At 40.2% G+C, this 25,851-nt stretch overlaps 1 protein-coding gene and 1 non-coding gene across 2 annotated transcripts in view; both read right to left on the reverse strand.

Moving 5' to 3' along the window:
- Window positions 1-25,851, reverse strand: part of LOC143924325 (neurobeachin-like protein 1) — a 204,938-nt gene that overhangs the window by 27,305 nt on the left and 151,782 nt on the right. Inside the window, exons 33-45 of the mRNA XM_077448575.1 lie at window positions 25,183-25,303; window positions 24,016-24,164; window positions 21,380-21,513; window positions 21,133-21,234; window positions 16,832-16,927; window positions 16,561-16,685; window positions 13,167-13,307; window positions 11,158-11,288; window positions 8,827-8,936; window positions 8,631-8,748; window positions 8,208-8,305; window positions 1,767-1,883; window positions 1,507-1,596 (exon numbers count right to left, since the gene is read on the reverse strand). Of these exons, the coding sequence (XP_077304701.1) occupies window positions 1,507-1,596; window positions 1,767-1,883; window positions 8,208-8,305; window positions 8,631-8,748; window positions 8,827-8,936; window positions 11,158-11,288; window positions 13,167-13,307; window positions 16,561-16,685; window positions 16,832-16,927; window positions 21,133-21,234; window positions 21,380-21,513; window positions 24,016-24,164; window positions 25,183-25,303 (1,532 nt within the window). The remainder of the gene's footprint in view (window positions 1-1,506; window positions 1,597-1,766; window positions 1,884-8,207; window positions 8,306-8,630; window positions 8,749-8,826; window positions 8,937-11,157; window positions 11,289-13,166; window positions 13,308-16,560; window positions 16,686-16,831; window positions 16,928-21,132; window positions 21,235-21,379; window positions 21,514-24,015; window positions 24,165-25,182; window positions 25,304-25,851) is intronic.
- LOC143925775 (U2 spliceosomal RNA) lies at window positions 18,460-18,648 on the reverse strand. Its single transcript, XR_013262048.1, has one exon. It is a non-coding gene; the product is annotated as a U2 spliceosomal RNA (small nuclear RNA).

Consider the following 25,851-nt stretch of genomic DNA (forward strand, 5'->3'; position numbering starts at 1 on the left):
TAAACAAGACCTCTTTGCTAAGCTGAGCATTTGTTTTTATGCATATAGAGACAGGATGAGAAAAAGGAGTGTGCTGCAGGAAAAGCTACTAGTGTTGCTTTAATCAAGAAGGATAGAGGCTGTAACAGTTTTTCCAATCCATTCAATTACAGTTTCTGTTTCAAGTAGGTCGACCAGCAGATATCTGCCTGACCTCACACACACAGCTCCACCATCTTCTTCTATTTTTTTTATACCAGCCTTTCTCATCTGGGGTGCCGCCTGAGGTCCTCAGGGGTGCTACGGCATTCTGGTTGAGAAAGATTGTCAGACCAGACCGAGCTCCCACTCCTCTGTCGAACTGTACATTGGCACAGAATCTCGGTCAGGGCAGTGAATTCACTTCAGCAGTGGAATGGGAAGGTGATTTCCTGAGTCCTGGGTCCTCCGCCTCCCCCTACAGGGCAGTGCAGTACTGTAGTGTACAGTACAGGATGTGTGTGTGTATGTATATACTGTATGTATATACACGTTTGTATGTATGCCTATTTAGGGCTCGTTCATAACAGTGGCAAGGATTGTCACGCCTCTGAAAACGATCCCTGCTCGGACCATTTTCAGAGGCATTTGACAGGCGATGAAGAGGTGATAGATGTTGCCTCCTAATGCCTTTTTAACCCCCTAAATGTAGCATCACCATGTCACAACTGCAGTTGCAGTGCAGTCCAATTCACCTGGAGGTATACTTCCAGCCGTGCCCACAATCGGAGTCTTCAAGTGGGAAATGCGATATTACTTAAGAAACAAGGCCTGAGGTGTGCCATGGCCTGGATGGTCAGTATGCCTGAAAAGAGGGCATACCCTGAATGTAAGAATGAGAAAAAATACTACGAGTATGAGTGACAAAGCTGGGGGAAACGGGTGGGTGGGCACCTAGAAATCACCAACCCTGGCCCTGACAGAGGAGGAGAGTTAAATAGTCCCTCAGACTCCTCCCACAAATACAGGCTGGCCTGTGGCCAGCCTTCCCACACACACACACACACACATATACATATATATATATATATATATATATATATATATATATATATGACTCCCACTGCAGCTAAAGAGGGAGCAGTTGGGAGTGGTAAAAACTGCCCCAATACCCCCCCCCCCCCACTTCACATGTGAAAAAGCCCTTGGTCCACATCTGTGCAACTGCATGCTGTGTGTAGGGCATTTCAAAGGGCTTCCCTAGGCATAGAAAAAAAGGGAAAGAAGTTCCTGACCCATTCTTTAAAATCACACCACACTAAAAATGCACTGCATGGGGGTGCCATTAAGAATAATGACACCCCTGCCCGTCTGCTAAAGCAGCACGTTCCCTGACCTAGTAACGTGAACCAATCTTTAGACTGGGGTGCCTTGAGACTGAACATACTTTTCAAAAGGTGCCCTGACTGCAAAAAGGTTAAGAAACACTTCTTTAGACTAAGATAGTCAAGTCAAATGTTAAAACCGCAAATCAAAGAAAAAACTCACCAGCGTTTCTGAACTTCCCTGAGTTATGAAGGAACGCATTTGGTTCTTTGGGACAATGGCTTTAACAACTGGGATGTCATCGCTAATTCCCTGGAAAATAAAAACAAACCCTGTGCAGTTTTTCAGCTGACAAAGACTATATTCAGACAGTAAGGAAGGGAAACATAACAAATATTAAAAGCAAGACAAACATTTGTTCATATATGACCCTAAATTCAGCTTTAAAGTGGATGCATTTCTCTTTTTCATTATTAAGTTACCTTTATGAAAAATGATTTCATCTCTGTGAGGTTCTGGAATAAATTCAGTGGTGCGTTGTCCAGTTTAGTCTGTCTCATTAGCACTTCCCCTGCAGATAACCGAGGAGGATGAGGCTCCTTTTTCATAAAAAAAAAATGAATATCCATTCAGTATCATAGATTACTGCAATAAGAATTTAAGCCTACATAAAAACTATAGTCTTTTTTGGTGTGGGCATGGGTTCTGTACTAATTACAGTACGGGCATGATGACATTCAGTAGAGCGGCAACAACAAAAATGGTAGGCAACTGGCATGCAGAGCAGCTTCAGTAGACTGGTCTTCACAATTGGAAGTGTTTGAGTGGAAGATCAAGATCATTTTTAAAATTTTCCTAAAAGTTTTATTGTCCGGATTGCATTTTAGTTTCTTTTGTATTCTGTATGCAACAGTCAATTCACACAAATATTGCATAGGTTTCTGCTTTCATTACCCTTTTTTGTGGCATTAACAGTGGGGTTCTATAGAGTAACTATCAAGGGTGCACATTTTGTGTATGGTATATGCCCACTGATTTTGTTTTAAAATATAAAAATATTAGTACCGGTAGTCAATTTGTGAGTTAGAGCAGCTAAAATTTAAGAACTAAAAAAGTATTTAGATGTGGTGGCTGCATTTTTTTAAGCTTTGCTTCCTCATTTTCAGCCGGTGAACCTGCTAGTAACAAACTTTCTGTCCTAGGGTGACAACACTCGCTCACTGTACTTTATCTATGGAAAAGCAGAGTTGTCACTCTAAGCAAGAAAATGTGACAGGACTATAGGACCCCTCCTTATCTGAATAATATGGACTGAGGGAGACAGACAGCTAGGAACAATGTTACTAATAACAGTGCGGCAGACGTAAACAATACAGAATGTTTTAGCTGACAAGATTTAGGATCAACAGGTTATTTTTGTACTTATTAAAAAGCTATAATAACATTTTTCAATGGTATATTTAACTGTAAATTACCAAATAACAGAACCTAATTTTTAGGATTTAAAATGGATGTAAAGACTGAAGTTTTTTATCTTAATGCATTCTATGCATTAAGATAAAAAAAACTTTCTGCATGGAACCGCTGGCTCCCACTGCTGTCAATGACAGCCAGTGACGAAGGAGCGGGGCAGGCCACACTTTGTATGTCTAGGGACACATAGAGCTGGCTCTGGAGCAAGCCTGCACGAGTGCCCCCATAGCAAGTGGCTTACTATGGTGGACACTCAGAGAGGGGAAGGAGCCAGGAGCGCAGGCAGGAGACCAAAAAAGAAAGGGATACCACTGACATAATTGAGTAGTACACATGGCAGTTCAGAGGCTGCATTTGACCTGCTTTGCAATGTGCTTTGTTTCTTTGGAATCAGCATATCCTAATAAGGTGCGTTTGATCTGGATGCAAATAAGGTCACATGCAGCCTTTTCTTGTCTGCAGCATTTGCAAGAACACACATTGACACGAGTTCTTAACAATTGCAACATGTTGTTTATCCATCTCCTCCCCCCCTCTGTTGCCATATTTGGCACCTTTCAAGGGGAGGGGGGAAGGGGTACCTGTTTTTTGACAGGTACCATTCTCCACTTCCGGAGACGGCTCGGTCTCTCGGAAGTTTGGCCCCCTTCTCCGCTGCCAGGCCAATTAGAAAGTGTGCTTCCTGCATGCGCAGTAGGGAACCAGCTGTGAAGCCGAAAGTCTTCACTGCCGGGTTCCCTTACCAGGAATATCAGAGGCTGCACCCGACACAGGATCTAAAGATCAGCTGGGGTGCCGACATCGTTCATTTCTCAGCACTGCTCTTTATATCACATTTACTTATGCAATAAGTTCTATTGTAGTGTCAGCAGCTTAATATTTTTTGAGTGCTGGCGCAGTATCATTTTTTATTGTTATTGACAATCTTGTTTGGTTTGTCTCAACTATTGAGCATGTGCCCGGGAGATAACTATCCTCGCACCGATTACACTTAGCTGCGCATGCAATCAGAAAAAAATTGCTAGCAGCATTCATCACAGAAGGGATATAAAGAGTCTCTTCTGCATTAAAACATTGTTAGCATTGTTTACATTAGAAATTCACTTTAACCACTTCAACTCCAGAAGGATTTACCCACTTCCTGACCAGGCCATTTTTTGTGATACGGCACTGCGTTACTTTATCTGACAATCGTGCAATGCTGTACCCAAATAAAATGTATGTCCTTTTTTCCCCACAAATAGAGCTTTCTTTTGGTGAAATTTGATCACCTCCACGTTTTTTATTTTTTGAGCTATAAACCAATAAATCCTGACAATTTGGAAAAAAAAATATATATTTTTTACTTTCTGCTATAAAACACACCCAATACATTTAAAAAAAAATCGAATTTCTTCATCAATTTTTATTCTAATACATATTTTTGGTTAAACCCCCCCCCCCCCCCCCCCCAATAAGCGTATATTGAATGATTTGCACAAAAGTTATAGAGTCTACAAAATAGGGGATAGATTTTTGGCATTTTTATTATTTTTTTTAACTAATAATGGCCATGATCTGCATTCTGTCTCTGTGGGGAATGATCGCGGGCGCTGATTGGCACCCCCGCTGATCAACTGTGTCGAATCACAGCCCAGAGCTTTATTTTGACAATCAACACAGGGCTCTGTACAGAGGGAACAATTGCTTTATTTTTTCACTTTATAAATCAATCTGTAGTAATAAGCAGCACATATTACACACTGTTAGACACGATTAAACCCTTGATTGCCCCTAGAGATCAACCCCTTCCCAGCCAGTTTCATTAGTACAGTGACAGTGTATATTATTAGCAATGATCACTGTATTAGTGTCACTGGAGGTCAGTGGCAGTTAGTGGCAGACTGCCTGCTCACTGCACTATCACAATCTCACTATAAATTGCTGCCATTACTAGTATATAAAAAAAAAAAAAAAAAAATTTCCAGTGTATAACCACAGTTTGTAGACGCTATAACTTTCAAGCAAACCAATATACACTTATTGGGATTTTTCTTTTTACCAAAGACATGTAGCAGAATATATTTTGGCCTAAGTTTATGAAGAATTTTTTTTTCAAAACAGAAAGTAAAAAAAAAATATTGTTTTTTTTTTCCTTCAAAATTTACGATCTTTTTTGTTTATATAATAAAAATTAAAAAACACAGTGGTGATCAAATACCACGAAAAGAAAGCTCTATTTGTGTGAAAAGAATGATATAAATGTCATATGGGTACAGCATTGCATGACCGCGCAATTGCCAGTTAAAGCAGTTAGTTAGTAGTTAGGTTGAAAAAAAGACACAAGTCCCTCTAGCTCAACCAATAGAAAAAAAAAAAAAAAAAACACAACATACAATCCCATATGCCTGTACACAAGTATACCCACAGTTGATTCAGAGGAAGGTGAAAAATCCCAGCAAAGCATGATCCAATTTGCTACAGCAGAGGAAAAAATTCCTTCCTGATCCCCCAGAAAGGCAATCGGATATTCCCTGGATCAACTTTACCTATAAATGTTAATACCCAGTTATATTATGTACACCTAGGAAAGAATCCAGACCTTTTTTTTGAAGCAATCTACTGAGCTGGCCAGAACCACTTCTGCAGGGAGTCTATTCCACATTTTCGCAGCTCTTACTGTGCAGAAACCTTTCCGTATTTGGAGATAAAATCTCTTTTCCTCTAGACGTAAAGAGTGCCCCCTTATTCTCTGTGATGACCTTAAACTGAATAACTCAACATCAAGTTCACTATATGGATCTCTTATGCATATGTACATGTTGATCAAATCCCCCCTTAATCTCCTCTTCTCAAGAGAGAATAAAATCAATTCCCCTCATTGTTCCTCATAGCTGAGTTCCTCCATGCCTCTTAGCAGTTTGGCTGCCCTTCTCTGCACTTTCTCCAGTTCCCCGATATTCTTTTTGAGAACTGGTGCCCAAAACTAAACTGCATATTCCAGATGAGGTCTTACTACTGATTTGTACAGGAACAAAATGATATCTTTCTCTCTGGAGTCCATACCTCTCTTAATATAAGATAGGACTTTGCTTGCTTTGGAAATCGCAGCTTGGCATTATATGCTATTATTAAGCTTATGATCTACCAAAACCCCCAGATCCTTCTCCATTATGGATTCCCCTAGTTGTACTCCCCCTAGTATGTATGATGTATGCATAACTTTACATTTATCAACATTAAACCTAATTTGCCATATAGTTGCCCAATGAAACAGTGCATTGAGGTTGGCTTGTACGTTGGAAACATCCTGCAATTTATAAATATTTTAAAAATTAAGGGTCCCCACAATGAACCTTGGGATACACTACTGATAACCTTAGACCAGGGATCTGCAATTAGCCGACCTCCAGCTGTTGCAAAACTACAAGTCCCATCATGCCTCTGCCTTTGGGTGTCATGCTTGTGGCTGTCAGAGTCTTGCTATGCCTCATGGGATTTGTAGTTCTGCAACAGCTGGAGGTCCGCTGATTGCATATCCCTGCCTTAGACCATTCAGAGTATGAATCATTAACCACTACTCTCTGAATTCTGTCTTTTAACCAGTTTTCTATCCATATACAAACTGATTTTTCCAAGCCTGTAGACTTTACCTTACACATTTGCCATGTGTGGGGAACTGTGTTAAACTCTTTTGCAAAATCCAAGTATACCATGTCCACTGCCACCCCTTTGTCTAAGGTTTTACTTACCTCATAAAAATAAAATTAGATTTGTCTGACAACTTCTGTCTTTCATGAATCCATGGTGTCTGTTGCTTAAAATATTTTTTTACAGCAAGAATTTGTCTATGTGGTCTTTTATTAAACTCTTCAGTACCTTCCCGACTATAGAAGTTAAAACTAATGCTGCGTACACACAACTGGACTTTCCGGCAGACTAGGTCCAAAGGGATTAGTCCGTCGGACAATCCGATCATGTGTGGGCTAGTCCAATCTTTTTTCAAATAAAAAAAATCAGACGGACCTAGAATTAGAACATGTTTCAAATCTACCCGACGGACTCAATTCCGACGGACTAAAATCGGGAAAACCGTTTATCTGTGTGCTGGTCCGACGGACCAAATACGACGCAAGGGAAGGTATTGGCTACTGGCTATTGAACTTCCTTGTTTAGTCCCGTTTACGTCATCACCTTCAAAATGAACGGGCTTTCAAACAGACTTAGTCCATTCATGTGTGGCCAAGTCTGTTCGTTCAGAAAGTCCGTCAGAACTCCGCCGAAAGTCTGTCGGGAAGACCGTCTGACCTAGTCTGCCGGAAAGTCCGGTCGTGTGTACGCGGCATTACAGGTTTATAGTTACTTGGTAAAGACTTTGATCCCTTTTTAAATATAGGCACCACATGGGCCTTACATCAATCCAGTAGTACTATTCCAGTCATTAATGAGTCCCTAAAAATGATAAACAATGGCTTTGAAGTGACAGAGCTCAATTTTTTTAGGCTCCATGGGTGTATGCCATCTGGTCCAGGTGCTTTATCCACCTTTATTCTGTGTAAATATTTCTGGAACATATCAATTTTGAGCCATTGTGGATCATTTGGGGCTGTGTCAATATCATCCCCATTATGGACATGAGCTCCCCCATGCTCCTTTTTATACACAGAGCTGAAGAAAGTATTTAATAAAGATTAAAAAGATAGTAATGGGTCTACATGCTCAAAGCTGACCTTTTTACCTTTAATATATAAAAAAAAAATTGAGGTTTGTCCTACTATCTTTTGCAATCTGTCTTTCATTTTGATTTTTTGCGCCCTTGATTTCCTTTTTACATATTCTGTTATATTCTTTGTAACATTTAAAGAATGATAGTGTTCCTTCATTTTTATATTTTTTAAAAGCTCTTTTCTTATTATTTGTACCGTATTTATCGGCGTATAACACGCACAAGTGTATAACACGCGCATTCATTTTAAGAGGGAGAGTTCAGGAAAAAATTTACATTTTTGTATTGGCGTATAACACGCACACGCTATTTGCACCCAATTTTCATGGTGAAAAAGTGAGTGTTATACGCCAATAAATACAGTAGCTTGTTTAACTTTGGCCGTGAGCCACATAGGTTTTATTTTTAGCCTTTTAAATTAATTGATCACGGGAATATACTTTGCAGTGAGTTTGCATGCAGTCTTTTTAAAGAATTCCCATTTCTGTTCTGTTTTCACCTATGGCAATATTCCCTCCAAGTCCTGGAGAGCAGCGCTCATCCTTGGAAGATTTGCTCTCTTAAAGGTAAGTGTTTTTATATTTCCCATGTGTTTGTTGCTTACAGCTAACATTAAATGAAATCATGTTATGGCCAATGTTACCCAGAACAGCAGAAAATGGCCTTGCCACAAAGGGGGTAAAATCTTCCAGAGCTGAAATGGATATACTTTATGCAACTTAACAGGCAACAGAAAAATAAAAACCTTTAACAACTGGCAAGGTGTTTGGCCAAAGTTATTAATCATTCCTTCTATTGCTTTTCTTTCTTTCTCATCAGCGATGGCATCTAGATCCACAGCACCTGATTTGGTATGAAAAACAGGGGAAAGATCAGAATTTGCAATAACGAGGTGAACTTATACAGTATTTACAGGAACAATACACACAGCGGTGCCAATAATGTCTAAAGGCACCCCCATGCATCTACTAACGTGTGTGCCAAAACCACATGAACTCACATCACCTTGAGGTTCAATGCAGCTCAATAGGGACTTCTTTTTCGCATTTCTCGCAAGTAGAGCAGCCTTAAAATGAATGGGCTGCCCTACATGCAACACAATAGAACGCACAGAAAACATGCACACTCATTATTCTTGATAAAATATAGGTTTGGTTTGTATCTGTACCTTCATAGCTACAGTAGTAGAAAACATTGAGAGCTTCTACAGCTGCCGGTCCTCTCTGCTTGTAACCAAAGATCAAGTCTATCCATTCATGAAGATGAGCAGAAACATACTCTGACTCCTGCGAGAGAAGGCTGAATTAGTGAATACATAAATTATTGCTATGTCAGCCAAAGCGTGAAATATCATAAACACGTACCAGTGCTTTCCTGTGCTTGTGGATAAAATCTTCAGGACTTTTGGCCCATTTCGGGAGAATCACCTCATCTACCCTCTCTTTAGATATCTGCAGCTTTCCCAAATCAAATCCTACAATACAAAATGAAAATAAAATTGGCCAATGAAATAAAAAAATATACACCCCTGTCACTGAGTGTGATTGCTTCTCCCCACTAATACATACCTTGCCCTTATCACTTTGTCACCCAAACCGGGTGTTATAGCTTTGAGTTAAAAGCCCTGTGTTTACAAATGGTAATGCCCTTACCCTATGCCCACGCGACAACACTGCATCATGGTAGGAAGGCTAGGACACCAGCTCTCCCATACTTAGAAGTGATGGGTATTTTGCATGTCTGCGGCAGTCAAATGTGGCAAATGGAGAGTGTGACAAAGTAGACAACCAGGGGAAAGGGGTATTAAAAATACCTGTTACTTTGCCCATTTACATCATAGTTAAAGCTGTACTTTAACCAGTTCCCACCCAGGCCAATTCTGACATTTCTCTCCTACATGTAAAAATCAATTTTTTGGCTAGAAAATGACTCAGAATCCCCAAACATATTTTTTTTTTTTTTTTAGCAGAGACCCTAGAGAATAGAAAGGTGGTCGTTGCAATTTTTATATCACACAGTATTTGCACAGTAATTTATCAAAAGCAAGTTTTTTTGGAAAAAATACACTTTAGTGAATTTAAACGCAAGAAAAAAACAACATATAAGCCAATTTTTTGGTAAAATATAAAAGATGATGTTATGCCGAGTAAATAGATAGTGAACATGTCAAAATTTTAAATTGTGAACGCTCATGGAATGGTGCCAAACTACGATACTTAAAAATCTCCATAGGCAACACTTTACATTTTTTTAGTTTACCAGTTTAGAGTTATAGAGGAGGTCTAGTGCTAGAATTATTGCTCTCACTATAATGTTTGCGGCTATACCTCACATGCGTTGTGCGAACACCGATTACATATGTGCCCACGACCTACATATGCATTTTCTTCTGCATGCGAGCACGAGGGGATGGGGGTGCTTTAAACAAAAATGTTTTATTATTTATATTATTTTTTATACTTTTTTTTAATCACTTTCATTACTATCACAAGAAATGTAAACAATCCTTATCATAGAATAGCATAACAGGTTCTCTTTATGGAGACATCTGGGGTCTATAAGTCCTCAGATACCTCCTCCACCCTGAAAAGCATGAGAGCAAAAAAAATTGATCTTTGCTTTCCAGGAAAAAAAAAACATGGCAGTATTCACATCTGCCAGAGAAAAAAAGTGAGGTTGCTTCAAGCCTTCTATGATCATAGAGATGGCCGTGGACCAGTTGATAACCTGCCAGCTTAGGGTTGGGATCACAAGCTCTCCGATCACATAGGAGAGCCCGGAGACGTGTCGGTTGGTGGTGGGTCGTCCCCACCCGCTGCCTGCAAAAACAATCCAGCTGTTAATCAGCCGCTAGAATGGATTTTACATTATAGGGAATCGAAGACTGAAAAGAAAGATATCTGGAGGAAGCAAGTAACTGCAGGCATCATCCAGATATTGCCACTTCCAAGTCCAGGACATCATATTACATCATACAGGCAGGAAGTGGTTAAAGACTAAAGCCGGGTATACACGTACCGAAAGCCAGCTTGTTCTGCAGAAACCGGACGACTTTCAGTAGGTGTGTAACGCTGTTTGTTCAAAAGAAGTTTGTCTAATGGCCGGCTTCTATGAAACGGTCATGCTAGAAAACCGGTATTTGATCAGCTCTTGCAAACAATGGCTACAATGCTGATTTGTATATTCCGAGGGGGGAGTACCTCCTGTCAACTATAAAGACACAGTGGGAGAGATTCCTACATCAATATCGTTTGCGTTTTTGTTCTTTTGTTTTTTGCTAAACACGCTGCTTATAGAGAAAAAACTCAGTGTGTATACCCCGCTACAGTGAACTTTCATTAAAAAAGAAAAAAAAAAGGGTACATTTTGCCCAATTCCCAGAGTTCAGCTTTATGGTTGACTATAAACTACTTTATCTTACCCCACATTTGACACCCTGGTGTTACTTACACAAGGACCTGATTGCTTAAAAAACCATAGGCGGAATATGTGGTCCTTCCAGCGGCTGGAAATGCATTTTCCAACTTCCTTTATTATATAAAAAATTGTCTGTATCCACTGCTTAACTCCTAAGGTGTACACCTGCACTGCGTGATATTTATTTTCAATGAAACCAGCAGCCATAGACCCTTGGTATAGGGGATCTGTGTATCTTGTATTGACATGTCACTCTATTCATATCTTCTTTGTATTACCATTTTTGTTTTCCAAAAACTCAGGAAAGTAGAAGAACTCTGGAATGAGTTCCTTCACATCATTTGGATTATCCACAAGAGCTTGCCAAGTGCCAGGAATGGAGTGAAACTGCCGGTCAGCACAGTCAAATCTGCAACAGAAGAAATCAAGTTTGTAAGAGGGTAGTTGCTCTGCTCTTTCTTTTATTGAGATGCAGGCAAGCAGCCTCTCCATGCCGAAGTATAATGCCACTGTTATGTTACCTCTTCAACATGCATTGCTTGAGTAAGGTAATGTAGCTTTGATGTTTTACTCATGGAATTCCATGAGAGGCCACTATAATTGATGTATAAGTGATTTTATTGCTTTATATTAGAGCCCTTTCACACTGTAAGCATGGAGGCATCGGGGGTAAAGAGCCGCTAATTTTAGCAGAGCTTTACCGTTGTTTTCAAGGCTCTTTTCGGCCGCCAGTGGGGTGCTTTAAAACCCCCCTAGTGGCCGAATAAAGGTTTAAAAGCGCCCGCAAAGTGACGCTGCCGAGGCGCTTTGCAGTTGCTTTGGCTGCGCTGCCCTGCCCATTGATTTAAATGGGCAGGGGCACTTTAGGAGCGGTGTATACACCACTCCTAAAGCACCTCAAAAGAAGCTGCTTGCAGGACTTTTTGTGACGTCCTGCTAGGGCATCGCCCCAGTGTGAAAGCACTCGATTGCAGATGAGGCAATTTTTAGGCGTTTTACCGATGCTATTTTTAGCACTAAAGCACCTGAAAAACGCCTCCAGTGTGAAAGGGGTCTTAAAGCAGACCTTGAAAAACTACCCTTGCAGTGGGTGCAATGGTTAAATGCAAATTTTTTCCTAGGGTCCCATTAAAAAGTAGTGCTCTCCTCTTCCCTCCGACACTCCAGTTGTAGGCAGCCCCTCAACATGCTCAGTTATAATGCAGGTTTTCTGGTCCTGCATTGTACATGGTGATGTCAGAGTGCAACTGCTGGATGGAGCGCTGAAGAAAAGTGACTTCGGAGCCCAGTCGCATAAAGAGGAGGAAGTCTGCGGAAGTGAAGAATAAGGTAAGTAAAAGTTATTTTTAATGGTACCTTAGGCAAAAATGACCACTCAAAACTTGAAAAATCCAAGGATAGTATTTTCATTTCCAAGGAGTTCAGCTTTAAATGAGTGCCAGAGCACTTTTTGGTGTTTGTGTGCAGAACGAAACCATGCATTTCATTGCCGGCATTCTTTTTTTTTACTTTCAGCTGTCATTGGGGAAACTCACTGACAGCTGATGATTCATTGGTTGTTAAGGACGCCAGCTTTCCAGCCCCCTTTTTAACAATCAGCTATTCTTCACACAGAATTGGAATTGATCAATTTTTGACTGATGCGAACAAACCAAAACAGACTTTGTAGGGCACAAACAAAATGATCATATTGGTCAAAGCCAAAGTCGTAAAAAGTCACTATTACTTAAAGTCGCATCAAGTCGCAGGGTAAAGTCGCACAAGTGTGAATTGACTCCAAGAGTAAATCTGGCTATACACTAGTATCTGGTGGGGTCCAATCAGCATTCCTTTTTTTCTGTAGTGATGTGATTAGAAAGAACAGGATGGAAAATACTTAGAAAGTACGAATTTCTAATAGTCTAACAGTGAACATGTTTTTCGTTCAGGAAATTACATTCGCTCTATAATTGAATGTTAAAAGCAATTGAAATCTTGAATTACTTTTGAACAACATTTGTCATGTTATTGAATGTGCTGACAGGAATTTTCCTATGAATGTTCGTTCTAAAATCTACTAGTGTATGACCACCTTTACTGCCTTATCCCATACATTGAAAAGTACTGAAAAGCTAGAAGACGGCATGCAAGGTCAGATAGCACCTCTGACCCCTGACAAAAGCTGAAAAATCAAACTCAGCATAAGTAAAAGAATATAAATCTTTCATAGGTAATCATTCACAATTGTATAACAATTCAGGAAATAAAATATTCAGATTCTTGTATAAGTCCAGTATAATAAAATCACCTTCCACTTTGAAGCTGGATGTGAAGTGTAGTGAAAGGTTCCACCCGAATCAGATAATGCATGACGCCAGCAGCATTGGAATAATGTGTACCATAGTGGAAACTGTCAATCTTCCCAGAAGGATCTTCAAAATTTTCATATCTGCAAATTAAAATTTTAGAGACTGAGATACTGAAAAATATATATATCTGTAAAGTATACAAGTATTTCTAAAGATTTTGCTTCAGACAGGTTTTCTGAAGTGCCGTGTACGCTCTATTAAGCTAGCCCATTTGTCTTAAAGTGGTTGTAAAGGTTTTTTTTCTCTCAAAATAACAAACATGATATACTTATATACTTACCTTCTCTCTGCAATGGTATTGCACAGAGCAGTCTCTTACCTCCTCTTCCAGGGTCCCCCAATAACGATCTCCACTCCTTCTCTTTTCAGGAGTGTCCCCATAACTCCTGCTGCTCTCAGTGAAGCTTGTGAGAGAAGGGAGAGGAGAGAGAAGACCTGCAGCCAAGTACAGCACTGGTTCGATTGAGGATTCAGGTAAGTGTTTTAGGGTAAGCTGGGGGGTGCTGTTACTGGAAGTTTTTTTTTTACTTTAATGCAGAGAATGCATTTAGGTAAAAGACATGTTGCCCTTAGAAGCACTTTAGGGTACCATAATTAAATTCAAAGTGGATTACGTTATGTTCATATTGTTAGACAAGTTTTTCAAATCAATTCTATGTAATAGACTCCAGATATCTCCAAAAAGAGCACATGTCACGGTCCCTGTTATCACAAGAAGTATTGTTATTCCTTGTGATATCAATAAAGTTGAAAAAAAAATGGTACAGTGTAAAATGAATAAATAAAATAAAAAATTCAAGCCCCCTCATGGGGGATGCTTATGTGCAAATAATTCACATGTAGGGAAGCAAGAAAGGTTTCATGCTGTATAATTTATATGGTTCAGTGCTGCTTGCATTGGTATGCAAAAGAGGCCAAAGTTTCATATTATTTGCATCTCATGGACTGATACTGTCAAAAAGTATTTTTATTTAATTTTTTACAGAGTGAGGTCCATTTCTCTAAAATAGCAAATGGATGTTGCTATAAGGTACAGTTCAGATGCAAAAGTTACTTCTAGGAGTTCTTCTTTAATCATTTGACTCCCAAGCCTATTCTGACACTTCTCATATACTTGTAAAAATTAGCATTTTTTTTTTTTTACTAGATAATAACTTAGAACCCCCAAACATTATATATTTTTTAAACGCAAAGGCCCAGGAGAAAAAAATGTTAGTTGTTGCAATTTTTTATGTCACATGATATTTGCACAGCCATTTTTAAAATGCAATTTTTTGGGGAAAAAAACACTTTGATGAATTTTAATGCACACAAACACAACAAAATACCCCATTGTTTGGTAAAATCGAAAAAATAATGTTATACTGAGTAAATAGATGCCAAACAAGTCATGCTTTAAAATTTGCGCATGCCCTTGGAATGGTGACCAACTACAGTACTTAAAGATCTCCATAGGAGACACGTTTAAAGTCTTTACATGTTACCATGTTGCGTTACACAGGAGGTCTGGTGCTAGAATTATTGCTCTCGCTCAGACGTTCACGACTTAATGGTGTTTAAGCCTGGACTCTGACTAAGCCATGTAAGGACATTCAGCTTTTTCTTCTTCAACCACTGTGTGGTCATTTTTGCTGTGTGCTTTGGCATGTTGGCAGGTAAACCTTCTTCCCATTGACAACTTTCTGGCAGAGGGCAGTCGATTTTCCTCAAGAATTTGGTGGTATTTTGCCCCATCCATTTTTCTTCTACCCGGACAAGTGTTCCAGTCCATGCTGCAGAGAAACTCCCCCATAACAGGCTATTACCACCTCTATGCTTTACTGTAGGAATGGTGTTATTTGGATAGTGAGCTGTAGTGGATTTCTGCCAGACATAATTCAATTGTAGTCTCATATGACCACATTAAACACACCTCGAAGATTCTAAGGCCACATGGAAAAGTGTGTAATGGTCAGATGAGACTAAAAAAAATGTATTTGGCCTCAACGCCAAACTATATGTCTGGCATAAATCCAATACAGCCCGCCATCCAAATAACACCATTCCTATATTATAGCATGGAGGTGGTAATATCCTGTTATGGGAGTGTTTCTCTGCAGCAGGGACTGGAGCACTTGTCAGGATAGAAGGAAAAATCGATGGGGCAAAATACCATCAAATTCTTTGGGAAAATCGGGACTTGAACCAGAAAGTTGTCAGTGGGAAGTAGGTTTACCTTCCAACATGACAATGACCCAAAGCACACATCACAAATGATCACACAGTGGTTGAAGGAGAAAAAGGTGAATGTCCTTGCATGGCTTAGTCAGAGCCCAGACTTAAACTCCATTGAAAATCTGTGGAATAACTTGAAGACTGCAATCCACAAATGCTCACCATCAAATTTAACAGAACATGAGCAGTTCTGAATAGAAGAGTGGGCAAATATTGCAAAGTGTTGATGTGCAGATTTAGTAGAGACTTATGCCGCGTACACACGATCGGACATTCCGACAACGAAATCCTGGGATTTATTTCCGAAGGATGTTGGCTCAAACTTGTCTTGCATACACGCGGTCGCACAAATGTTGTCGGAAATTCCGATCGACAAGAACGCAGTGACATACAACTCGTAATGCAAGCCGAGAAAAATTAAGTTCAATAACCAATGCGGCTCTTCTGCTTGATTCCAAGCATGCGTGGAATTTTGTGCGTCTGATTTTTGTACAGGCGATTGGAATTTCCGACAGCGGATTTTGTTGTCGGAAAAATTGAAAACCAGCTTTCAAATTTTTGTTGTCGGAAATTCCGACAATAAATGTCGGATGGAGCCTACACACGGTCGGAATTTCCAACAAGCTGCCATCGAACATTTGTTGTCGGAAAATCCGATCGTGTGTACGTGGCATTATTCCAACAGGCTAAATACTGACATAAGAGGAGTGATCCAACTCCATGACTCAGTTTTTGATTTTTTTTTTTCCTGACATGCTGAAGTTATATCCTTCACTTGAATGTTATAAGTTGCACTAGTAATTACAGCTGGATAAGACGAAAGCTGACCGTCTTCATTTCAGGCTAGGCTAGGCAAAGCAACAAAATTTGATCATTTTAAACCGGAGGGGGGGTGATTATTTTCTTTACCCACTGTGTATGGTAATAGATCTAAGAATATCACATCAGAAGAAAGGCAGCACAGATTATGGGTCACAACCACTGACTGGAGATCTCATTCTGAGGATGGAGATGACCACTTAACAAATTACCTAAAAACAAGCAGCAAAACAAGTCCCACGGCATCTTTTTGCTCTAAAAACCTGCTACATTCTGTTTAAATTGATGAAAACAACTTACTTCTCTTGTACACTTGCTGCATTTTTCTCATTCACCACACCAATGGGCTTAGACAGGTCCCTGAACACAGTTGGGTTGTTTAGGTCCAGCTCTTCTGATGTATAATCCTGCAGCACCCACGGGAACTGAAACAGAAAATCCTCTTAAATTCTAACAATTTTACATAAAACCTCATTGTTTTATATGTAATATTATTTATATGTTTAAGGCTTCTTAAAAATAAGAAAAATTGGTCAATTTTAAACATTAAATATTTATATTAGAAACTTACAACTGGGTACTGTGCAAGATCATTGTACGTTCTCCCAGCTATTGTGTTCACTTGAATGAGGTAGTCAAAATTTGAAATCTCTCTGTTCACCCATTTCTAAAGAGTAAAACAAATGAAAAAACAACTTAAGCACAAAAGTCAGAAGTTTAGAAATTATTTTTTTCTTTTCCCATGTTCTTGGAGTTCATTAAAGGGGTTGTAAACCTTCAAGGTTTTTTTTTTTAAATCTCATTGCATTCTATGCATTGAGGTGAAAAACCTCCTTTAATGCTGCAGCCCCCCCCCCCCCCCACGAGCCCCCGTTTTACTTACCTGTACCCCTTCAATCCCGTCCCGGGGACAAGCACACCAGCAAAAACCGGTGTCTCGGGTCCTGATTGGATGGATTGATAGCAGCGCAGTCACTGGCTCCTGCTGCTGTCAATCAAATCTAATGACCCAGGCGCCGGGGGGCGGGGCCGAGTCATACATTCGGCTTCTATGGAAGCCAAATGAATGAGTCGGTAGTGTGCCCGCAAGGTATCCCCCAGGAGAGCGCTTCTCCCAGGGGGTTATCTAATGCGGGGAGGAGCCGCAAGCGCCACGAGGGACCTGCGAAAAAGGAAGTTCAGGGCCACTCTGTGCAAACGAGCTGCACAGTGGAGGCAAGTATGACATGTTTGTTATTTTTTTAAACAAACCTTTAGTGTCACTTTAAGGCCTTATATGTACACTGTTGCTACAAAACGGATGTTTAGGAGCAGTTGGGCATTTTTTTCAACTGCTCCTGAACTCTCCTCTGTTATCTTATCAGTACATGTACACAGGGTCATTTATAGTCATTTCTAGGCAGAGTATAGAGGCCTTTTTTGGAAAGCAAAAAAGAGTTCAGACGCTGAGTTTAGAGGCATTTCAAGCGCCAACCACTTCTAAACACGGTAACTCGAGTTTAGCCACGTTTCGTTTATAGGTGTTTTCCTTTTTAGCTATTTTGAAAAAAAAATATTTTTTTTTTTCAAACGCTTTTAAACGTGGGTTACTATCTGTTAAATCGTTTAGGAGAGGTTGTAAAAACGTCCCGTGTACATTAAGCCTAAGGAATTCAGGGTCAGTATGAGTTCTCAGTCTACTGGTGCCTACAGGAGAATTGGACACTGGTAAACAGAAAACTGTATGTCAGCCAATTATATCCAATCCCACTCCCATAATACTTCAGTTTTGTGGAAAAGCAGTAGTAAGAATGGACCATAAATACAAAGCTAAATCAGATACCCCAACAAAACAATTCCAAACCTTTTGATTTTACTCTTTATTACGTCAAGATGTATTTTTCTAATCCTCCTGCATAATTCAGTTTATTGAATTACCTTGAGATCTGCCAGATTTAGCCTTAGGCAGCCAATAGATTATTGTATTTTCTTTCCTTCCTCCATGGGTGTTGGGTGGTGTCGGGGTGGTGAGGAGAGCTTTTCCAGCAAGGATTACTGCTAGCGGCAGTAAACACATGCCAAAAATCCAACAGGCTGGTTGTACCTAAATTAATTGATGGATCGACTTGGGTACACTCAGCCTGCCCATACATGGATCAAAATTCAGCTGGTCCCTGCTGAAACAACTAAATTTCCATCCATATGGCTGACTTTTATTTTTTTGCTTTCTTCGGTCCTGGAGGTACTGCAAGACCAGGTTGAGTGAAGTGAACAGAGCAAGCTCTTCTTTCATTTCCCTGTTCTAAAAATACATTTCATATATGGTCCCCAGATAGGGGACGTATCAGATATTAAACTAATAAGAACAGATACTAAACTTGATCTTAGCCAAAAGGCTGAAAGTGATATATATATATAGCCAGCTTTACTTTTGACCAAAGGGGAATATAGTTCAGGACTTAATTCAGCTTGGACATGTCACACATTCATTTCAACAATGGCGTTTTCTTAAAACAAAAAATATTTGCACGTCTCACTTCCATCCTTATTACTTTTATTTTTTGCATAGTTTATAGAGCCATGACATCCAAAACTGCTGGTTTATAGTACAGATACAGCCTAATACAGTGGCTCCTAATTGGCGCCTGTCAAAATCGTTCATAGCAGCCCTCAAAAAAATCCATTCGCCTGCTCGCATTTGGCGAGCTATATGGCTGCCTGGGAGCGGGGGGTGAGCACGGCTGGAAGCTTGGGTGGAATGGGAGTCCTTCTCCCAGTGATCACCGAGGGGAAGAGCGAGAGAGAGCCGGCCAGGTGATCAGTGCGCAGAGCATGGAACACAGCGAGAACAGTTTTCATTTAATTTGCCGTGTTCCCCACCGCTCGCTGTTAGATTCAGCCCCTCCTCCTGGTCCCAGGACTTTGATAGACAGATCATCTGTCCAATCCCGGTGATGGATGATCTGTCAATCAAAGTTGCCCAGCCAGGGGGGGGCTGTATATGACGTTGAGTGTTGGGAACACGGCAACTGAAATGAAAGCAGTTATCGCCGTGTTCCCTGAGCTGCACAGTTCTCCTGTTCCTCTCCCTCTCCTCTCCTGCACAGATAGGCTGCATAGTGGACACAGACTGAACGGTGGGCACAAGGCTGCATGGTGGGCACAAGGCTGCAGTGGTGGGAGCAAGGCAGCATGGTAGGCACGTGGCTGCATTGGTGAGCACGCGGCTGCATTGGTGAGCACAAGAGTGCATAGGTGAGCACAAGGCTGCATAGGTGAGCACAAGGCTGCATAGGTGAGCACAAGGCTGCATTGGTGAGCACAAGGCTGCATTGGTGAGCACAAGGCTGAATTGGTGAGCACAAGGCTGCATTGGTGAGCACAAGGCTGCATTGGTGAGCACAAGGCTGCATTGGTGAGCACAAGGCTGCATTGGTGGGCACAGATAAAGTTGTTGTTGTTGTTAATATTTATAACTTAATTCTGCATAAAACATTTAAGTGTCATTTCATGAGAATTTATGAGGGCGTGTTTAGGGGCGGGCGGGATGGGGCAAGACGGGGCAGGCGGGCTGGGGCAACTGGTGGTGAGTAACCCTTGAGGCCTGGCTAGTAGCTCAGGACCTGACATTTTGAGCCCTGTTCATAGTATGTGGATGTATGATTGTGAGTTAGGGACTTTAGATTGTAAGCTTCTTGAGGGCAGGGACTGATGTGAATGTACAATATATATGTAAAGTGTGGCGTAAATTGACGGCACTATATAGGTACCTGTAATAAATAAAAATATCATGGAGCCATTTATTTCAAACTGCATACAACTGTTTAAAGATATCTGTACTATAAACCAGTGGGTTCAAGATATACATTTTAGAGCATAAAGGAATCATTTCCATGGCTCTTCTCACTGTCCTAAAATGAAAAATAAAACCCTTATCTTTGGATCTGTGATGGAAGACATGCAAATACCCTCTGTTTTAAGAAGGCTCTACTGTGTTTCTTAATAGGTAAGTGGGGGCTTTTTGGTTCCTTTTAGCCTACCTTCACTGAAACCGGTATAGCTGTATAATTATTTAAAACATATGAAACTGAGGGCATGTAAGGCTGACAATTCGTAAAGCTGGATAAAAACTATTGGAACAATTCTATTGACTAGTGTTTAGCATTAGCTATTAGATCCACCCATAACCTGACCAACTGACATCTATCTGCTGTGTAAAATTAATTAAAAAAAACATAAAAAAGCCATTCCCCTTATCTAAGGCACACAAAGAATCTGTCAAGATAGCTGTTACCTAAAACAAACAAGGATCCCACCACTTGACACCTAAAAGGAGGCAGGTATGTGGCTGTGTGTGGTGCTGCATAGGTTTTGGCTGCCCCAGAACTAGCAACAATTTTAGGAGTTGGGCTCTGACAACCTTTGGTGCTCAGTGGGACTCTTGGCTGTAATAGGTATCATCAGCTCAGGTGGTTCCATTTAAATAAACTGCCAAACATTGCACAAGCAGAAGGGGAGTGTAACACAGTACCTTTCTGTAAATGCAAATAAGTAATTATTCCTAGCATTAGTCTTAAGGGCCATACACACATGTCGAATATTGGGCGTACAGCAGCCGGTTCGGCTTCTGTCGAAGGGGTGCGATTGAAAAAGGTCTGCCGATTGGCATCTGATCAGCGCTCCCAGCCAATGTCTGAGAGCGCTGATCAGTGTTCTGGCGAGGGGCCAACCCCCTGTTAGAACACAATAGATTAGCAGGGTAGATAGCTGTACTAATGTCAGATTGTTAATAGGATCTTCTTCTGAGCTCTTTAGGTTTTTTTTTCGTTCAGCCTGTTGGGCTGAGCTAAAAAAAATTCAGTGTGTACCAGGCTTTAGGCAAATTATTCTTACCTGTGTCAGGCCAGAAGCCTTAAGCAGCTCCTGCGGTGACCGAGTCCCATATATATTTGGAAGACGTAATGAAAGAATGCGGCTGTATACCTTATTCCTGACCTGAATAAGAAAAAAAAATGGTGAGCGGGAGCCAAATATTAACAGCTCCCAATGAAAGGGGCAGACCTCTCACATATGAGCTCTCACAACAGAATTTAAAAAATCCAATGAAAAGCTTAAAAACCAAAAACCTCAAATAACTCACCTCTTTTTTGAAATTCAAGAAGTAATTTGTTTGATCAATAAGAAAGATTTCCAAGGCTGATCTTCTTAAGTTGTATCTACGCAAGTGAATCTCTCTGATCTGAGAAAGGAGCCACTTAAAATCATAACCAACACCTATTCGCCGAAGATTGGAAACAAATCAGATTAAGCACAGACCTTCTACACAATTAAACACGTTTTTTGCAAAACTAGATCAAAAACATCAAAAAGTCAAAGTGTTACTAAACAAAGTAATATGAAAATAGTTAATCTGCCCCCCCACCCACACATACAATGACCATAGCTTATAAATCTTCTTTTTACAATAAAATATTACCACTATATAACTTTTTGGCTGATCTGTCAGTGAGTATAACTAGCATGCTATGCTGCATATATGTGTGCTTGTTTGCTTCAGAACCGCATTTCTCTCTATGCAAGTCATCAGAAATGCAAAAGCAGCTTGAAGCATATCGGAACAAGGCCTACTGCAGGTGAGATTAAAATTTTCCAAGTTTTTTCATGTTACAACCAAAAACTTAAATGTATTTTATTGGGATTTCATGTGATAGACCAACACAAAGTGGCACATAATTGTGAAGTGGAATGAAAATGATAAATGGTTTTCAATTTTTTTACAAATAAATATGTGAAAAGTGTGGCATGCATTTGTATTCAGCCCCCCTGAGTAAATACTTTGTAGAACTGCAATTTCAGCTGCAGGTCTTTTTGGGGATGTCTCTACCAGCTTTGCACATCTAGAGAGTGACATTTTTCCCCATTCTTCTTTGCAAAAAAGCTCAAGTTCTGTCATATTAGATAAAGAGTGTGTGAACAGCGATTATCAAGTCTTGCCACAGATTCTCAATTGGATTTAGGTCTGAACTTTGGTTGGGCCATTCTAACACATGAATATGCTTTGACCTAAACCATTCCATTATAGCTCTGGCTGTTGAACCTCCAGCCCAGTCTCAAGTCTTTTGCAGACTAACAGGTTTTCTTCTAAGTGCCAAACTTCAGTAAAAATCCCCATAGGCGACGTTTCTAAAAAAAATTACAGGTTCAATTTTTTGAGTTACAGAGGAGGTCTAGTGCTAGAATTATTGCTCTCACTCTAATGTTTGTGGCAATACCTCACGTAGGGTTTGAATGCCGTTTACATGTGTGTGCGTGACTTACGTATGCTTCACTTCTGCGAGTGAGCACGCGGGGATAGGGGCACTTTTTTTTTACTTTTTTTTTTTCTGTTATGACACTTTTTAAAAAAAATTTCGTTTTTTTGATCACTTTTATGCCTATTACAAGTAAACATACATTGCAATAGGAAAAGTGCTTGATAGGTTCTCTTTACAGTGAGATCTGGGGTCAATAAGTCTCCAGATCTCACCTCTTTCTTCCATTCGCCTATGGCAGGGACGAGCCCGGAGAAGGACCTGGAGCGGCGGGGGGGGGGGGGGTTGTCCCCTCTTGCCGCCTATAAGAACAGCCGCTACGATCATTCTTATGGTGATGGGAATTGCCGGCTCTAAAAGACGATATCTGAATAATGCCTGTAGCTGCAGGCATCATTCAGATATCACTGCTCAAAGTCCACAATGTCATAGGATGTTACACGGGCGGCAAGCAGTTAAACTTCTCCACAACTTTATCCCTAACCTGTCTGGTGTGTTCCCTTGGCCTTCATGATGATGTCTGTTCACTAACGTTCTCTAACAAACCTCTGAGGGCTTCACAGCTGTATTTATACTGAGATTAAATTACACACAGGTGGACTTTATTTACTAATTATGTAACTTCTGAAGGCAATTGCTTCCACTAGATTTTAGTTAGGGGTATCAGAGTAAAGGGGGCTGAATAAAAATACACGCCACACTTTTCAGATATTTATTTGTTAAAAATTTTAAAAATCATTTATCACTTTCCTTCCACATCACAATTATGTGCTACTTTGTATTGGTCTATCACATAAAATCACAATAAAATACATGTTTTTGGTTGTAATGTGACAAAATATGGGAAATTTCAAGGGGTATGAAAACTTTTTTCAAGTCACTGTAGCTGTGAAAGTACTTAGATGAACTCAAACTGATTTGAAATGCAAGTCAAGTGCACCTGGAAGTATGCTACATATGCCCGTTGACACAGGCCCTTATAAATTTTAGTTAAGGACATGATGTAACCCTGAATCTCTCTTTAAAAGCATTTAACACATTTATACTCATAAAGTAGAAATTAAGGCAACGTCCTATTAGGGAGATTACACTTTAGTTTCTGTCCTATAACCAAAACAGGAAGTGAGAGGAAATTCCTCCAAAGTGAGGGAAATCCCCTGTAGTCATTAGCAGAGCTAATGTCCCGAATGGAAGATAACTGTTGTGGTGACCATTAAAAAGTTTGGATTTTCTTTTACTTTGGTGATAAAAGTTACTGCCACAAAAAAAGCAGGAGAATCTCTGTAACAGGAACAAAGGCAGCAATAAAAACCTGACAGATGTTGTAATCCCTTTAATTACTCTCATTTAAAAAAAAAGTTTTGCCTTCAGTTTAATTTAATGCTACTGTAATATAACATGCATAATATTGGTGCATGTATAAGTATGTGAATATAAAAAAAAAAAAGTATACTGAAACAATAACCTTCTTCTTTTTCCGTGCTGCCATCATAGAAATATATATGTTGAGTGGTGACCTCTAATCGACCAGAAATCACATCCATTATAGTGATGAGTTCACACTCCTCGGACAACACTGTTTTCTCCTTTTGACTCTGCTCTTCTTTCTCACTTCTAGATTAAAAGATATTTGATGTCAGTACATTTCATCTTAACATACAATTGAAATGTTATACTGCACAGAACACATCCATGGTAATTCTCCACACTTACTATTCTTCAACACAAACTGACTGAGCAGGATGCATGTATATCTGTGATTTCCCATGATTCTGAAGAGGGCGTTTGATCCCAAAACAGGATTTGAACTTCAAAAGCATTCTGCTGTTAAAGTGGTTGTAGCCCTAACAAAAAAAACTAAGATTCTGTTCTTTAAAGGCATGCTCTATAGGACAGTGCTTGTGCTATGTAATTTTTCCCTTCCTAACTTGTAAAAAACCTGGTTGAGCCTGCCAGTTCCCGTGTCCCCTGCCTCTGCTGATCACGGTAATCAGGGCTGCTGAGCCCTGATTACCATGGTCAGTTTACATGTCGCCGGCATCTGCTGATCACTTCTGACAGTCTCTCCTGCATAATGCAGCTAATATACAATTATCCCCTCCGGGCATGGTGCCATCCACTACAGTGGGTTTGTTTTTTACAAATGAAAAGTCTAAATAACTTTTGTCACACCGCACCTATGCGGTCACATGATCCCCCTGTGCTGGCCGGCCCCTATCTAAGGAGAGAAGCGGGAGAGGCCGAGATTCCCCTGTGCTGGTCGGCTGATGTCACAGGAGAATCTCAGTGTCTCCCACTTCTCTCCATAGATTGAGGCCAGCCAGCACAGCACAGGGGGATCATGTGACAGTTGCAGCGTGACAAAAGGTCATTCAGCCTTTTCATTTAAAAAAAACAAATCCACTGTAGTGAATGGTAGCATGCCCAGAGATGATACATGTAAAATCACATAGTGACTTTACAATCACTTGAAAAGTATGGTGGCGGGGATTTCCTGTTTAGAGGACTGTCAAACACTCTGCATACATTAAGGCTTGGATTGCACACAAGTCAAAGAAGCAAAACTTTTATAAAAATAACAACATGAGTGTGAATGCAGCATGAAAATGATATTAATTAACTTTAACCATACACTGTAGCTGTGTTGTCCTCCTCGGGAAGCTCAAGTCCATCATCTTCTAGGTCACTAACTTTCACCTGCTTTACCGCTTCCAGCAGAAGTGACTCACTTGACGGTTCTGTTTGCTGAACTCCTGTATAATATGAATAACTACACATGAGTGACAATTTAAATTAGGTCATATTTACCATTCATACTGTCCTAGACACATGTGTATGGTGACACCCTTTTGTAAAAGGTCCATCACTAAAATGACATAAGTATTTAGGAGAAAATAAAACTATTTGCAGATGTTGGTTTGTATATGTGTAAATAGCATTGGTCTGTACAGACCACCAATGAAAGGTCTACAGATAAAAAGGGGATAACTAATTGTAAACTGAAAACTTGTGTAACGCCCCGTACACACGACCAGACTTTTCAACATCAAAAGTCTGACGGAATGATTCCGGCAGACTATTCGAACGTGTGTGGGCTGCAGCGGACTTTTGATTTGCAAAAGTCTGACAGACTTTAGAAATGGAACATGTTTCAAATTTTTCCGACAGAACTCTGCCGGACCCAGAAATCCGCTCGTGTGTGTGCTAGTCTGACGGACTAAAACCGACGCTAGGGCAGCTATTGGCTACTGGCTATGAACTTCCTTATTCTAGTCCAGTCATACGTCATCACGTTCGAATC

The sequence above is a fragment of the Lithobates pipiens genome, unplaced genomic scaffold (genome assembly GCF_037356315.1).
Source record: "Lithobates pipiens isolate NorthernLeopardFrog02 unplaced genomic scaffold, aLitPip1_a1.2 Scaffold_22, whole genome shotgun sequence".
NCBI lineage: Eukaryota > Metazoa > Chordata > Amphibia > Anura > Ranidae > Lithobates > Lithobates pipiens.